The sequence below is a fragment of the Lepisosteus oculatus genome, chromosome 9 (genome assembly GCF_040954835.1).
Source record: "Lepisosteus oculatus isolate fLepOcu1 chromosome 9, fLepOcu1.hap2, whole genome shotgun sequence".
In the NCBI taxonomy this organism is placed as follows: Eukaryota; Metazoa; Chordata; class Actinopteri; order Semionotiformes; family Lepisosteidae; genus Lepisosteus; species Lepisosteus oculatus.
In genome coordinates, this window is record NC_090704.1 from 30,553,503 (window position 1) to 30,566,674 (window position 13,172).

The 13,172-nt window shown below is 37.4% G+C and overlaps 1 protein-coding gene across 1 annotated transcript in view; it reads left to right on the forward strand.

Moving 5' to 3' along the window:
- Positions 1-6,815, forward strand: part of LOC102695602 (vitellogenin-like) — a 30,155-nt gene extending 23,340 nt beyond the window's left edge. The window contains exons 29-35 of the mRNA XM_069194363.1: positions 527-665; positions 1,071-1,203; positions 2,169-2,355; positions 3,444-3,541; positions 4,329-4,583; positions 5,315-5,476; positions 6,553-6,815. Of these exons, the coding sequence (XP_069050464.1) occupies positions 527-665; positions 1,071-1,203; positions 2,169-2,355; positions 3,444-3,541; positions 4,329-4,583; positions 5,315-5,476; positions 6,553-6,671 (1,093 nt within the window). The 3' untranslated portion in view covers positions 6,672-6,815. The remainder of the gene's footprint in view (positions 1-526; positions 666-1,070; positions 1,204-2,168; positions 2,356-3,443; positions 3,542-4,328; positions 4,584-5,314; positions 5,477-6,552) is intronic.
- The last annotated feature ends 6,357 nt before the right edge of the window (positions 6,816-13,172 follow it).

Genomic DNA, 13,172 nt, shown 5'->3' on the forward strand with positions numbered 1-13,172 from the left:
TAAATATGCTATTTTAAAATCATTGTACATTTTTAAGATTTTTAAGTATGAAGTGAGTCACAACAATAAAATTGTTTTCTTGTATGTCCGTTAGGACCAAAATAAGCTTTGAAGTGTTGAAATCCATCTGTAGATTTCAGTATGTCTCTGAGTTAATCTTCTAAGGTAAGGTGCTATCTTTAAGATAAGATCACTTCATTGGCCATATACAGTTTTGTATATTAGGAATTTGTCTTTTCACATACCCCAGCTTGCTCTCCATGAGGCACACCAACGGGGAGAGACAAGCTTGGGATCAGAGCACAGTGTCGGCCATTTATATGGCACCCCTGGAGCAGTTGGGGTTAAGGGCCTCACTCAGGGGCCCAACAGAATAGGATTCCTCTGCCAACCACGGGATACGAACCGGCAACCTTCCAGCCACAGGCGCAGATCCTTAGCCACGCAGCCACTGCACTGCCTGCCCAACAATGGTAACTCAGTAAAGGTGTACTTACTTACATTGTTGTTGTTTTTTTCATTTCAGAATGGCAGAATATGTACCTGGAGCTGCATTAATGCTGGGATTTTCTCAAAAATGGCACAAGCACACATCAAAACAGTTAGCCTTGTACATTGCAATGTCTTCGCCAAGGACTGTCGATTTGTTTATAAAGACACCCAGGGTAGGATCCTACATTTGTATATTTATAATATTTCGGTGTACAAGTACAAGAAAAAATCTTAAAATAATTAAGGCCTTTAAATTAATAACCTTTGTTGTAAGTTATCCCAACATCTTTCTGTTTTACCTACAGAAAAATAAAATATAATTAATTGCTGTAATTAATTGGTATTATTATCATTATATTTTTCCTTTGCATATTTGCTTTGATTATTGCTAGCAACTAAAGCTGATTAAACTCTTATGATCAAGAACATCGATAGCGCTAATGTTTCAAATCACATTTGCAGTGAAGATGTATTTTGGAGTCTCCTATCTGTTTTTGGAAATGCAAAGAAATTGTTAATTTTAAAATCATCAATCAGCAAATCGTCAAGCATGAATTTATTTTTAAAATTGATTTCAGATGGCTCTCTGCAAGCAAGCTGTGCCCATGCCTGTTGCAATGCCTTATGGACCCATTGATGAGATGCAGAAACCACTTGGTCTCTTACACAGCCTCAGTGAAGTTCCAATCATGCTGGCCGAGTCTACAAAATGTAAATCCACTAGAATAAAGATATGCCTATGTATTTTGCAGTCTAGCCTATGCTGGAACTTTTTATCAGAAATGCTCATTGGAGATACTAGGGTATTATTAGTAAGCAAGTACCAACCCATAATCTGTTATTCAACGAAGATCATGTGGTTAAAATTTATAAGACATTCTTTATGAAATGCAGGCTTTTTTCTTACTACATAAGGAAAAGACATGTAAGGTCTACAATTCCTGTAGACCTTTAACAGCTCTCCAGAGAGGCCCTAATCTAGTCTTTCAACAATTTCTGCCAGACCAGTCTAAATGCAATTACACATTTTATCATTTTATGACTTATCAGGTTATCAATACAAAATGCTCCAGTATCAATCCATAATGTAAACATATACATTTTTTCCCAGATAATTAGATTTATACACAAATATTGTCATAATTAATTACTATGCATTTAACATTTAGCCTTTCTTAAAAGGAATACTTATTGGAATCAGTTTAGAATCACATTCTAAACTTCTTCTTCTTCTTCTTCTTTTTCTTCTTCTTTCTTTGTATTTACTTTTCTTTACCTATCATTTTCTTACTTCTTCTAAAAAAAGAATGGACGTGCTTATTGTGTACCCGTAATAATGATAGTGCTGCTATTCACTCCAACAGGCAGCATACACAGTTAAATTTCTCATTGCCTCATTTCCAAGTCGCTATTTTTATTAACTTTAAAAACAGTTATAGACTATAATAAAGAATAAGGAATTAATGATCTCACACTGCTTTAAATAACAGAGTAATTCACATGAATTGTGTTTTGTTGCTGTTGTCAAAATGAGATTTTGTCAAGTAGCAAGCAAAGAACTTGATCATGAAGTGGCAGTCGCTCTTCACCAACACTGCAAGAGAAACTAATTGTCGTTGATATAATTTTTTCAGTATGATTTTGTCCTCAAAACTCTTTCCTTTTGCTATCCACAGCGCAGTGCTCGGTGCACGGGTCGAAGGTCGTGACCTTCAACGACGTCAGGTTCTCTTATGACATGCCTCGCAGCTGCTATCACATTCTGGCCCAAGACTGTCGCTCCAGACCCAAGTTTATAGTCCAGATCAAGCGGGCTACTGTGTCTCAAAGTCTCTATGTTGTGAGAGCTCAAATCCATAACAAGTAAGTTTAGAACAAGAAAACAAATGCACGGTATACCTCTTGTTGAAGAGAACTCTGTCTTCACTTAGGTTAGGAGATTGTCAACAGAGATCTTTAATTCAATCAGCTGAAGGGGAGCATATCACAGAAAAAGGGTTTCCCCTAGCACTCAAGACATGCTCCCTAGACTGAAGTCACACTTTCCTTTTTATACATTAAAAGTAGGCAAGACTTTAACATATCAAAGGAACATACAGGGAAAGGGGCAGTGTCAGAAGTCAAACAAACAGGACAGGAAGATGCCATTTGGCATCCTGCAATATGTTTCATTTCTCTCTGGTTGAATGGGTGTAAGGAATCACAGGCTTTAGTTTGCACCTAAGACAGTGGTCTTAGGTGCAAACAGAAATCCTTTCCCGCGCATAGTCACTGTCTTGACCTTTTCACTCGGTCTTCCACACCCTGTTTTGCTTTTTGACTTTCCCAGAAGATATAGACAAGACCATTACATACTACAGCATTTGTTTGAATGAAGCTCCAAGAATGTTTGGTTTAACCCACTTCAGCCGAGGGACGATAGCCAAATTACGGGCAAGGAATAGAGAACCTTCTGTAAACCATGTAGAAATAAACTGTTGCTTTCTTGCTGGTGGCAGTGGCAGTAGGTTTGCGGTTGGATTGCTTGAGCAAAGAACACTGGAAAGGAAAGACAAATGTCACCTATTTAGACCCCAGTGAGCAGGAGATTCGGCGAACTGGAGTTTGACTACGTTTTCAGATTCGTGCCGTGATCTGAGGAGATAATGTAGATTGGACACAGACGTTTAGATTGTCTTTGGATTATTTTTAGTTAAATTGTAATGGAATCCGTTCTAAACTCATAGACAAAAGGAAATACATAATACATAAAAAATTAAAAGTCAAAGGCTTTGAATCAGTTTTGCAGGCAGAAAAATATTTTTTTATCATAATCATTAATATTTCTTAAATTTGTCACAGATGGCAGTATCTGATGGTATCTTTAAGTTTGATATAAAACTCAACTGATTCATGTTTGTCTTGCACTTGGTTGTAACAGATTTGTTTTTTGTTTTTTCTTTTACAAACAGCGATATCGAAATGCTACCTTCAACCAGTGGGGCACTTAGGCTGATATTCAATGATAACAAAATACCATCCAGTAACCTCCCATTCAGTGACCCAGAAGGTTAGTAGAATATCACAGCTGCAAGTGTGAACTATTGGTGAAGTAAGAATAGCTGAGCTAATGCAGTTTGTATGCAAATTATCTATCTTCATCCATTTTAAATAAGCAGTAATAATTAATGATAATTAGCACTATTTCCTGACGTTTGGGAGACCCAAACTTGAGAAGTTTGTGGAAGATGTCCAAGAAAGCTGTGAAGGTTCTAATGGATTAATAGAGAGGAGAGGGCAAGTCAGTAGGGCCTGAACGTTTGAAGAGGCTGCAGAGGGAGCCCTGGCCAACTAAGCCCAACTTTACCCTTGATGGTGCTGATCCGATTGTGCGCTGACAGTTGGGGGGTTCCCTGTCACAGACAGCTAGGGACATGACCCGGAGTCAGACTGATGTACGAACCATAGCCAACAAGCTAAGTGGTAGCCATTTGGGCCATTCACCCCATTCAGCTGGTTTGATCCAAGGATCTCATCCAGCCATTTTTTGAAAGAAGCCAGAGTATCAGCGTCAACAACATGGCTGGGTAACTTTTTCTATACTCCTACAACACATGTTCAACTCATGATGCCTGTACCATAGACATTAACCTGCTCGGATGAGCTCTTTTTTTTCTGACTGAGACACTTAGGAAAATGGGAGGCCCCGTTTGCCTTTGTTTTGATGTGTAAAACACATTTAGGAACATACACTGGGTGCACGATAGTTCTTTTGCCATTGTAGGATGTGAAAGGCTCTTTGGACTGCTTGTTACTGACCTCTTTTGTTTCTAAAACCTGACAAATACATTACGCAGGCATGATCCACATCGACAAGGAAGGTCAGGGACTGGTGTTGAAAGCTGAGAAGTATGGCCTGGAGAAGCTGTATTTCGATGGGAGGAAGACCCAGGTCAAGGTGGGCTATACCATGAAGGGGAAGACCTGTGGAATGTGCGGTCACAACGACGGGGAGACGAAGAAGGAGTTCCGCATGCCAGATGGCCGAGTCACCAAATCTGCGTCCAGCTTCGCTCATTCCTGGATATCCCCTGATGAAAACTGCGATAAAGGTAGAGCCCGATACCAGCCCTGGAATCATTTCAAAAGGGTCTGTTTCTTTGTGTTCGGTCACACACTCTCATAATGGAAACAGCAAGAGCAAATAATCAGGCTGTATTGTCATGTACAGTAGCATTTCCTGTTTCCTGAGTGCATGTAAAAAAACTGCAGTTTGCAAGAATGCAGTTGATACCAAAATCTAAACAGAGCACTACACTGTGAAAATTAGTGATTCAGGATTCTTGTTTTTTAATTTGACTTTTTTTTTAATCTTTCATCTTCAGCCAAGTCATGCATCTGGACATTCTTATTGATAATAATAAATGCTCTTCTGGCCCAAGTAGTTACACTGGGATGCTGAAGTTTGCAAAAACGCGTTTATCTCAGCTGAAAAACACGTTTTGACAACTTCTAGCCATTTCAGGATCGTTGTGGAGCAGAGACTATCCCCACAAACAACTGGTGCAAGGCAGGATTCACCCTAGATCAGATGCCAGTCTATTACAGGGCAAAGAGACTCACAGACAGACAGAGATGCACTACTAAAGTAATTAGTATGCCTTTGGTATGTGTGATGCGATAACTCACAAGGCGGATATTTTACTGGGAAAAGCCACCTGCAAAGTGACTGCAAATCATGTGCATTCTTTAATCTTTTCCGTGCAAATCAATAGTTGTTGATTCTCCATTTAGTAATACAGTATCCCAGTAAGGTGAGGGTGAATTGTGAATGTCCTTTCAGAATGCCAGTTCCAGCCCGAGCACGTTGAATTGGGAAAAGTAGTGTCAATGGTTGGCGAAGAGTCCCGGTGTTACTCCACTCAGCCTGTGCTGCGCTGTGCTCCAAACTGCTCACCTACTCAAACCACACCAGTCACCATCGGCTTCCACTGCCTCCCAGCAGGTACAGTAGGACTGAGCTGCCAAGACGCACATTGAAAAAAAATTGTTAAAAACATTGAAAAAAATGGTATACAATGTTACAGATTTCTCAAAAGCCTCTTATAATCAGGGTGAGCTATGATAGGTCTTGAGAATATACTGTGTGTGTCAAGGAAGACTGTAATGTTATTTAGTTAGTTATGACAATGGATGAGAAATTCCAAAGCATGAGCATTAAAAATGATCAAAATGCAGCTTCTCGTGCGGCACATGATGTTGAAACTGGAGGCCAATAAAAACCATTCTTGCTCACAGGCACAGTTGCGTTCCTGCAGGGGTCTTGAAGGCAGCTGATGACTAAAAACCCCGCTGTGCACAAAAATCAGCCATACTTTAAGAACCTGAGCCAGAACTTGCTGGCTAGGCACGGCAGATAACATCTTCAATTTCAAGGGTGTTAAGCTAAGACCCAAATGGGCGTCATGCCCAGAGTCAAGAGTGTGTTTGGAAAGACATAAATCTGTTGGAGGATTTTTTTTCTGTACCCCAGATCGGTCAAGGATCCGCCTTGAAATATAAGGAAGACTGTACATACATCCATTGTGCCATTTTGTAGCTACGTTAGATCAGTCAGGTTTTCTAAAATGTTTTGAGAAATCTGTTCTTTTATGTTTTTTCCTCGGGACTTTAGTGTTTTCCTCCAAATTTACTCTTTTTCAAAGGTTCTATTCAATAATAATCATGTTTGAAATCTCGTTTGCATACAGTATATGATAATGACAAAATCATTTAGATTACCATTGTGAACCTCCTGATTTCTCTTTAATAGAAATCCCATGCTTTAATCTTCAAGCAATTTAAACAGACGTAATTTAATGAGATCTTAAATCAGTTTCCCTTGATCGTTTAAATCAGTCTAAGGTGTTATATTTAATCAGTCTAAGCGTCACATATTAACAATGTCACATGTATGACACAGGCATGGTCAAAATCAGGGTTCAGGAGCAAACAGTTTTCAATTTACCATGAGTTTTGAAGTGGAACTGGAACACTGCTTCAACATTAGTACAGAATTCTTATATATATTTCTTCTTGCAGAGACCACTGTCAATAGAGGAGATTACAACAGTTTTGCAGAGAAGAATGAAGACATAGAGGACTCTTTTCTTGCTCACACTGAGTGTTCCTGCCCAGCTAACCGCTGTCCTGCTGTCTAAATAACCCGGAGCATTGAAGATCTGATCTGAGAAGAATTGAGGAATTTCAATTTAAGAATTTAAATGATGAAGAAGTGATAAATGTACTGGTATTGGATCCTTCCACAACATTATGTTCGCCTGTCTTGTGACACAATAAACTTTCTCTGCAATTATTTCTAAGTTTGTCGTTCTTGTGCTTCTGTTGGATCAAGATCCAATCCACAGTGACTGATGAGCTCTTTATGAATCTAAGATTAATTGTTGAAGGCTTACTGAATTGTATTCCAAAATGTTTTTAAAGAATGTTTGCTAGACGTGTAAAAACCTACAGTATACAGTACCTTCAACTTTCTCCTATGATTTGTGTTAAATCATTTTTTATTTATCATTACAGAGATATAATAATATATCCTTGGGGATTGCCATTATGTTGCTTTAGGCATTTTTAATTGAATTATCCTTCTAATTTAATAAGTCTATAATATACAGTACAATATAATTATATATTACACAACCTTTGGTGAGGATCTCTACTTTTGTCTAATTAAAGAGAAATCGATATGAACAGTAATTACCAACATTTTTAATTACTATATATGGTTCTACAGTAATTGCATGTGAAGATTATTTTTACATAGAGAAAAAATGTTCCTCCACACAGTATTGGCAGTGTTAAGTCCTCTCTTTATTTTTTCAGCATGAAAGTCCTCTCTTTATTTTTTCAGCGTGACTATACATAAACTGTACCTGCATTTTAGAAAAATGCCATGGGTTTTCAGCTCTTTATTTCAAATGCCTGCTCCACCCAAAAAACGAAACACAAGCTTTTTTAATAACATTGCTAAAAAATAAAAATGATTTGAAAGTCGTGCTGTGTCATTGTTTAAAAAAAAATCTGATTCAAGAAACTCAATTGCTTTCCATCCACTTATTTTGAAGCAGCTTGACTGTGCTTCATTTGCTTGCTGTTTGGTTTTGTGTGCTTTCTTCCTGTTCCTTGTCATTGGATGTCTTGGTGCTGCCCTGGCAGAACGCTGTGTGTCCCTGACAGGAGTGAATTGTGACAGGGGAGCTGTGTCAGCATGTGAGCTGAAAAGGGGAAAAAAGGTTAATTTTAAGAAGAGTTTAATTCTAAGGTGGAAAGAAAGAAGAAACAACATTTTGGCAACTGAACCCTTTTCAGGTTTGAAGGAGAGAGTGGAAGGGTGCAAAAGGATATCAAACAAAGAAAAGAAAGAGCCTGTGAGTTGTGAGAAAAAGCATCCATTGAAATGGGAATCTGAGGAACAAATTCAGGAGACATGTGAGAAGCTGTAAATTCTTACTATCTGTAATTGTATGTATCTGAATAGAGCAGTGTGAAAAATGAATCTTATTGAGAGCTGGGGAAAGGTCCAAGCCAAGTTTAAGGAAAATAAATTATTGATGTATTCCACTTTGTCTTCATTTTACCAGTTTGTGTTGTCAGGTGATATACTGTACAGTAGCTTGAGGTTTCATGAAAACATAAGGGAAAATAAACCAAATTAAAGGTTCCGGATCAAGTAGAAAATTGCTCTGGCAAATTTAAAAGAGGTAGAGGTGCACTGAGCCTCTTACAGAAGATGAGCTCACCCCAGAGGAACTTGGATTGCTTCCAATTGTTCTTCAGCAGTAGATTTGTCCTTTTTTCCTTATTCTTGTTTTGTTATGCTTTGAGCAAACAGAGATTACGAAATGTGTGGCATTAAATATCTGTTCAAGGAAGCACTATTCAACAGCAAAGCAAAGAGCAGACACTTATGACAGAGAAGCAATTACCTATTACATGATTATGAAGTCCCTGCTTTTGACCAGTTCCAAAACATTCAATACAATACTGAAGCAATCAAAATAAAGACATTTGAGCACTTTATCAAGGTTGGAGAAGCTGCAAAAAATATCATAGACTTAACTATGTTCAGACAGCAGGAACTAATACTTACAGTGCCTGGCAAAAGTATTCAAAGTATTTATTCCTGTAGTGTCCTATTTTATTAACCTAAAAATGATGTTGTGGCAAGGTGGCTGCTGGAGAGATATCTGCCTAAAGTCACCAGAGGAGCTCAAAAACCCTTCATTTAACTTTTCAGAGGACTGTTCTATGTGCACAATTGGGAAGTGGGAAAAGGAGATTAGCATGGGAATCCCTGTTAAACACAGGTGCTCTCAATCTAGTAGAACTGCATAAACGTATAACTCTTGGAAAGAAGAGGCAGCCTACGTATGGACTCAATGGTGTCAATCACTAACAATTATTTTCTCTTTTTTGGGGGAAAAAAATCCACCTTCATGACTAATCTCTGGCCACTGTGGAAGCACGTTTCCGCCAGGGAGTAAAAAAAACTCACAATTGCGACTTTATATCTCAGAATTGCGACTTCAAATCTTAGAATTGCCACTTTATATCTCGCAATTGCGACTTTTTATTTCACATTTGCAACTTCGAAATAGCCCACATGTCATTGTCTGTCCTTTTGTTATTGTAACGGATTCGGGTCCTAGGGCTTGTGCCCTTGCCGCTCCCACCCTAGTTCGTACCTCACTGCATTGGCTCGAACCCGGGTCTTGCCAGCTGAGCTAAAGAAGACTTTCTTTTTTAAGTAAAAAAGGAATTGTACCAAAATTGTTTCAAGATTCTATTAGACATTTAAAGAATCCAAAGGCAAGACATACAATGGAAATATGTAAAAAGTATAAGTTTCAGCTTTTATAACTGTGAATTCCTCTGGATGTGAAGTGTCTATTTCTGTATCTTTTTTTAATATTCTGTCTCCTTTTTTGTATTTCTGGTGTTTAAATAAAAACCTTTCAAAAAGCCCACCGTCCACTATTCCATCCGACTTCTATGGAATCCTCCTTGGCGGAAATGAGATTCCATAAAAACTAGTGTAATTAATTTGATTTTTATCAGGGCACTGTACAAGACAAGTCTTCAGGCCTATAGATCCTGTGATCCTGTAAGATTTATGAATATAGTATAACGGAACGGCCGACATACAGGTTGCACCGTACGATCTGGTTGCAATGTGGTGACAGCACCGCCCTCCCCTGCTAGGGGACTTGGGTGGGAGCAGTGAGGGCACAGGCCCTGAAACACGAATCCATTACAACAACAAAAGGACAGACAATGACATGTGGGTCATTTCGAAGTTGCAAATGTGAAATGAAAAGTCGCAATTGCGAGATATAAAGTCGGAATTCTGAGATATAAAGTCGGAATTCTGAGATTTAAAGTCCGAATTCTAAGATTTAAAGTCAGAATTCTGAGATACAAAGTTGCAATTGGGAGATACCATAGCGCGTTTTTTTTACTCCCTGGCAGAAACGGGCTTCCATAGGCCCTAAAGCCACAAAGAATATTAAAAAAAAATATTTAGGGGGTAGTATAATTTCTGCCAGGAAAGAACAAGCCAGCTCTTTTACAGATGTATATGTTTGTTTAAACTTTATACTTTGTTGAAAACTTGAAAGCTCAAACTGAAGACTTCCAAGGGTAAAATACTGTAAGTCACAGTAAAAGTCAACAAAAACTAAAATATGTTGGTTGGTCCAGTATTCAGACCAGTGAACTCAATATTTGGTGGAAGGACACTTTGAAAAACATCTAACCATTTTAATCAAGTATTTTGGGTGTAACATCCTACCAATTTTACACAGCAGTTTGTGTAATTTCTGCCCATTTTGATGGTACATTACCTCAAGCTCTCTCTAATTGCTTGGGGATCGGCTATGGACAGCAGTTGATTACAAACCTTTCCATAATTTCTCAATAGGTTTGAACTTTGATGACTTGCTTTGAAATTAAGTTACAGTAATCTTCATGGTATTGTCTCTTCTTAAAATTCAGTACCTGTCCAAGGAACCTCACAAACAAATGTTGTTATTCTGAAATAAATCACAGCTTCAGTGATCTTTAGGTTCTGCTTTGAATTTTCATGTTGGTTTGTATTTGGGATGTAGTCTAAGTCTTGCTTTATGACTTTCTTAACATCTGCCTATTTCATTGTCATCTTTAGAACTGTTCTCCATGGTACAGTATATAAAACCTAGCAATCATGTTACTGAGTTTCTCAAAAAATATTTTAAGCTATTGTGTCCGGTTTTCTTAATGATGTTTTGATGTGAGTGCCAGATTATTATGAAAAATGATTACAGTACAGTATTTAAGGTAAAAGTACGGCACACAGATGGGCATTATTAATATTAAGACCTTATAAATAAGGTGAAAATCAGGCCTCCTTGAATTAACTGGCATTCAGGACAAAGAGCTTTACATTTTAGTTTTACCAAAATAAATGTGAGAAGGCATTATAACTCATTAGGTGTAAATTCACTGTAAGACTTTAAAATAATAACATGCTTTGAGGTTCCAATACAGTCCCTTTCCTAGTCTTTGTTAGGTAAGGACTCCCTCTGCTGCACATTACTTTACATGTGCTCTTTTTCCAGAAACCTTAAGCGACCAGGGATGGTGATGTCACCATGTCCCCTTGCAGGCAGACTGTCTCCTGAGTCATCCACCTGTCTGAGAAGTGGAGAGACAGGTTAGAGTCCATGTTATATTTTTTTCCGCTACAAACAGTTTCGAAGCAATCATTTCAAATTAAATATTTGTATGATATCAGTAGCAGAATAGAAGAATACAGTGCTCAATTCGAAACTTGGTTTAGATTTTTTTACTAACAAACATGCCTAAAGAATACTGTGATATTGTGCCGGTAACATTGAAGGCACTTCCAAGCAAACATCTAATTCCCGTTAATGGCTTTTTCTGTATGTATTTTTTTATTTTGTACGAGAGCTTTGCTTGAAGTCCAGTTGAGTTTTAAGCACACCAGTTATAACTGGGTAATTTAAAAGTAATGCCTTTCAAATTAAATACACTCAGGAAAGTTTAATAGTGTGATTTATAAGGATATCTCTCTTTGAAATGAAATACTGAATGTCAGGCAACAAAATAAACTCAAGGAATTCTTTGGAACCACCTGTACTCAATACACCACTACCATGTGTGATACTGTATGTAGAAACATTTAGTGTAATTCAGAAATGCACCAGATCTGAAATTACAACAGTAAGTAGCTACTTTAATAAGAGTGAAAAATAAACTATAACCTTTCCAAAAAAGGTAGATGAATTAACAGTTTCACCAGAAATTCTATTGACTTAAATGGCTGTGAGTGTATTTGTCCAGAATGCAAAATGATGTCTTCAGCAATTATTTATCTCTATAGCCATGAGCTGATGGTCATTTTGACCCTATACAAACTGTTAAACTGATACATGGTGACACCTTAAACAAATATTAAGGTTTTAACATAGTTTGAAGTAAGGTACTAAGTACAAGGTTGTTTTTTAAGGCCTTTTCACCTTAAGTCTAAAAATTACTGTATATTCATGAAAATAATAGAAGGTATAGTTGGTAAAATTACCCCCTGCTGTAAGGCTGCATTGCCTTTCATAACAAACAAATCTGTTTGATTATTTACCAGGGGCACAATGTGCTGGTGTAAAATTGAGCCATTATAATATATATAAGCTATATACAGTACAGTACATGTATAAGCTTTGTAATTCTTCTTGTACAAAGTTCCTTTGTTTAATTTCAAGTTAATTGTATGATTATTAAAAGAGGTTATTTAGAATGTTTTCAGAGCTCACAGAAAAATGAACATTATGACAGTTTTTTATTTACTACTTGTCTGTTACAAATTCTAATTGATCTGCTGTGTATTTGTACAGAAATTGACAGTGGACCTCCTAATATTTAATGTAATATACTGATGTGTGGCCATTTTGCTCACGGTTAATGATTTGCATTAGTTCAAACAAAATTAGTATTTTATTTTCTACTCCTTTTTAATAGACTATATAGAATATAAAGACGTTTATCTACTAGAACGAAGCAGTTCCTGAATTTATTAATATCACAGGACTAGCCTACAATACAGGTGTCTAGGTTATGAGCTGTGCTATGCTATTCTGCTACTCTGAACCTATTAAACCTATATCTGATTTCACATTGCAAAGTCCTACACACCTACTGTACATGCAGAAATGTTACACATATGTTGATGATATGAGAGCCTTTACATCTTAAATGCAATGCCAGCTAAACAATTCCAGTTTTAAATAAAAAATAATTGTAATATTTAGATGACGCATTCTCTGGCAAAGATGCAGTGAAGCTCCCAAAAGGGAATACAAAATGGACATTGTATTGTAATGGACATTGTACCTGTCGTAACCAGGAAAGACATACGACAGGCCAGGTCACCCTAATCTCGAAGACACTCTGACCACTTCAGTATCAGATAATTCTGCACAATCAACATATTTGATTGATGCTGCAATTTTGGAATCTTTTTCGGACCAACTGGCAAATTGACAATAAAGTGTAGATGGCAAAAATAAACATACCTTAAAATACATAACTGTCCCGCCAAAAAAAAAGGCTTTATAAGGGATGCCTGTGGAAACTGTGCTTCACTACCGACC